General features: G+C 29.9%; 1 protein-coding gene across 1 annotated transcript; it reads left to right on the forward strand.

The window, feature by feature from the left end:
- Positions 1–2,978: 2,978 nt before the first annotated feature.
- LOC120116998 (ATP-citrate synthase alpha chain protein 2-like) lies at positions 2,979–3,434 on the forward strand. Its single transcript, XM_039137358.1, has one exon. The coding sequence runs from the start codon at positions 2,979–2,981 to the stop codon at positions 3,432–3,434; it is 456 nt and encodes a 151-aa protein (XP_038993289.1).
- Positions 3,435–4,253: the final 819 nt, after the last annotated feature.

The raw sequence follows: 4,253 nt of genomic DNA on the forward strand, positions 1-4,253 counted from the left end.
GCCTTGAGTTGGGTTTAAATACCCACATTGAAACGCAGCCGTTTTGGCACTGCCCCTTAAGTGTTTTTGGGCTTGGGAATAATATCCATTTTAGTCCCTCGTATTTTGTAATCTAAGTGTAAAGTCATTAAATAAAGTTATATTTATTTTATTTCGATCTTTAATGTTTTAATATTTGTATTTTGGTCCTGATTCTTGCTTATTTTGTTATTATTATTAATGTTTGACTTTGAACATGAGATTGGTAATTATTTTATTCTTGCCACTGATTTCAGTTGTTTATGTATTTTTTATTGTTCGAATTTAGACACAACATTTGCATATATTTCATTTTAGTCGCTGTTTATATTTGGCTTAATTATTGTGCATAGTCTTTAATATTACTTAGGGTTTATTTTCATTTTTAGTACCTGTATTATTTAATATTTGTAATCTGGTCCTTTTTTGCCTCCCCCATTTAATTTTGAATTGGTAGCCACATTTTATTTTTATTGCATGTTGGTCCCTATGTAAATTTTGTTGATAAACATTAATATTATCTATTAATTAACTATTATTATTTTTTAATTAAGATTGATGTGCTAATTTTTATTTTTCGATGCCCTTTTAGGCCTTTTTATATAAATTTATTTACATCGAAATTACTTTTTTATGCCTTATTAGTTTTCTTTCTTTTTCTTGTTTCCTTATTCTTGTGACTTTATTTCCTTTTAATTAATCTATTATATGCGTTTATATCAATTCCTTTATTTATTCGTTTAATCTTCTGTAATTTGTTACCTTTTGTTTTACTTGTTATTTATTTGGTTAGCTTAATTTTAGTATATGATTTCATACTTGTTTAATTTAATTCTATATTTGACTGTTGACTTTTTCTCTTTTTTTTTATAAATTTAGTTAGTTCTCCATATATTATCTTATAACCTATTTATATTTATATGTGAACATATCATGAAATTACATTTACGTCATATTATATGTTTTTATCTATTGATATTTTAATAGACGTGTATTGTATGTAAAGTATGTATGGTAAGTATTTTAATGTAAGTATTTGTTTTAGGTATCAATATTCATATAGCGTAACTGAATATACAAATTCATTAATTTAATTACATAACGTATATTTTAAATATTTATATATATGTTTGTGTATAGATATTTATATGTTTTATGTAGTAAAGTTAGGTACATATTTTTTAACTTTTTTATTAAATGCTATTTTATTTAATAGATTGTTAAATGTCACTCGCTTGAATATTTTCAAGAATTGTATTTGTAGAACAGGCGTTGAATTAATCTGATATGACGTTCGAATAAAATGAGAGCTTGAAATAAATAGAAGTTATTTTTAGCGCTAACTAATTTGTTTGATTTTAAATAGTGTAATGCATGATAAAGTAATAGCAATTTATTTAGTTGTATGCAAAATGTCAGTTTTAAATTTATATTCGATTCGTGTTTAATCGAAGAGGGAATATTCTTTTCTGATAAGAAATAGTCGAAATATTTTTACCGTCGGAATATTGTTAATCTCGAGATTTTTTTTTAAGTTAAAAGAATTTTCTTTAATTAATTGATTCGAAGTAAATTAATTAACTTTAATAAAGTTATTATATTTTAACTTTATATCTGATTCATAATTTTCAGCAGTTACGACAATGTGTAAGCGATTCAGTATTAATTTTGGGCTTTGTGGGGTGCTAATCATTCTCCACGCGTAACCGACTTCCGCACCCGTTTTAAATGAATCTTTGGTAACGCATATCAATTTTTTTTTGTCTAAAAACGGTTTTTTCTTAAAATTGTTTTTAAAAGATGTTTTTTGGTATTCGACCTACCTAACCTAAATGTCGATGACGACTCCTTTTTTAATTTAATACAAATCAATTCCAAATCATATAATTTTTTCAAATTAAAAGTCATAATCATTTTTTTAAATAATATTTAATTATTTTATTAAAAAAATGGTTATGAAACAGAGGGTTTGCAATAATTGGATTCTCCGGGTAACCTAAGTCATAGAATAAGGAAATGTTATGCAAAGAAACACAAAGTCGTAAACAAAAGACAGATGGATTATTAGGCAACTTACCAATTCCTCAGCAAAAATTGTGACAACCATTTCCTCTGGTTTCTGGTAAAGTTCATGACTACATAATAATTGTGACATAATCAACCACAAAATCACCTAATGTATTAAATATCACAGACATTAAAAAGAGAGTACATAGCTACAAACCTGTAAGATGGTTTGGCTGGTGCTGCCACAATCACGTGTACGCCATTTGTTGTAACCTCTTCCGGTGTCTGCTTCAGTAAATCAACAGTTCTCTCTAAACAAACACAAACTCGTTAGTAAGACAATGGATGTTATCAAGAAGATAATATGATATCTCTGATTGTAAAGCAATTCTTTTGCATAAATGCGACCCTTACTAAAAAGACTGTTCTTTAACACTATATACCTGCAATGTGCTCTTCACATTCTTTAATCAACTTGGAAAATCTTGAATCTCCCGGTGCTAAAGCCGCATCGGCCTCTGACGCAGCCTCGGTAGTTTGATACTGTCACACCCCGATCTATGAGTTAAAATTTCATATGATATTTATAGAAGTGGTCTAATTAAAATTTTGGTTATCAAAGAATTTTGAGAAGATTGAAGACTCTAAGTATAATTTTACCTTTCTTTGAGTTTAGAGACTCTGGAATTCACATGAATTCTATCCATTATTGATTGATGTGAATTTGTTTATTATTATTAATTTTATAATATAGAAAATGGAGACCATAAGTGGGGAGAGTTGTTCTATATTTTATGATTTCAGCAAAATAATGGTTGTGGTTGCATTAAAGTAAGGATAATGCAGCCATGGTTGAAATCATTGCTTTCAGCTTCCACTTTCCTTTTGTATTCACCAAAACCTTGATATTATTTTTAACTCATACCAACCGGAAAGAAAAAAAATCATACGAAATGGCACGCAAGAAGATCAGAGAGTTTGATTTCAGGAGATTGTTGAAAGAGCATTTCAAGAGACTTTCAGGAAAAGATTTGCCAATCAAATCTGCACAAATTACGAAATCAACCGATTTCAATCAGCTAGTGGAGAATGAGCCATGGCTATCGTCACAGAAACTGGTTGTTAAACTTGACACGTTGTTTGGAAAGCGTGGGAAGAATGGTTTGGTTGGCTTAAATCTGGATTTTTCTCAAGTTATTGCTTTTGTGAAGGAGCGTCTTGGCAAAGAGGTGGAAATGGGTGGATGCAATGGACCTGTTACAACATTCATTATTGAACCTTTCATCCCTCATAATGAAGAGTTCTACCTTAACATAGTCTCTAAGCGACTTGGTTGCAGCATTAGCTTTTCAGAGTGTGGAGGGATTGAAATCGAAGAGAACTGGGATAAGCTTTATTGGGCAATCTAGGTGATTCTCAAGCTAGGGCCTCTCCTGACAACACTTCTGCACATGATTCTGAAACGACTTAGGGAGAAGCTTCCCCAAACACATCCTCTTCCTAACCCTTGGGGCAACACTGTTGGTGGTGGTAAGTTTCAGCCTTCTGTTCCCTATTAAAACATATTTTCCTTATAGCCATACTCGGTGGTTCAATGTTCATAGTTTTTATTATTATTTGCACATGGAAATCCTGTTGTAGAGAACAAGGATAGTAGAATCCAAAATGCTACTAGTTGACAATAAATAAATAAATCAAAGAAGTACGATCCTTAAAGTCGATGGTCTAAGTAACTGTGGTTATGTGGATTTGATCAATGTTTGAAATGAAACATCATATCCCTTTTATTCAAAAGTGGGGTGAATGATTTGTTTGAGACTCATCTAATCATAGCTTATTATCCACCTTTGCATGATTTTGAATTACTTTTGAAAATCACGTGGGTTTTGGGAATAGATGATAAAGTGCAAAAGGGGTAAATTACAAGCTGAGTTATCTAAGTTTGATAAAAACTTAACCTTGTCTTTTAGCTTTCGTATTATTATAATTATGGCATAATGATTTAAATAAGATCAATTTAGTCCATTATGTTAGTAATTAAATATTACTGACTCATTAAGTTTTTAATTATGCAAATTGGGTTTCCAAATTATTATTTAAATTCTAATAAGCTAACTTTATGGCGAGGGAAATTATTTGGACATGAATTAGTAATTTTGATGGCCTCGATCATGAGGAAAATATTGGAAGTTGATTTCAAGATCGAGGGCTTTCGAATGGAATTTATA

This window comes from Hibiscus syriacus, unplaced genomic scaffold (genome assembly GCF_006381635.1).
Source record: "Hibiscus syriacus cultivar Baekdansim isolate YM2019G1 unplaced genomic scaffold, ASM638163v2 tig00000916_pilon, whole genome shotgun sequence".
In the NCBI taxonomy this organism is placed as follows: Eukaryota; Viridiplantae; Streptophyta; class Magnoliopsida; order Malvales; family Malvaceae; genus Hibiscus; species Hibiscus syriacus.

Coding starts and splice junctions, on each gene's coding strand:
- LOC120116998 (XM_039137358.1), top strand. CDS start 2,979: ATGGCACGCAAGAAGATCAGAGAGTTTGATTTCAGGAGATTGTTGAAA.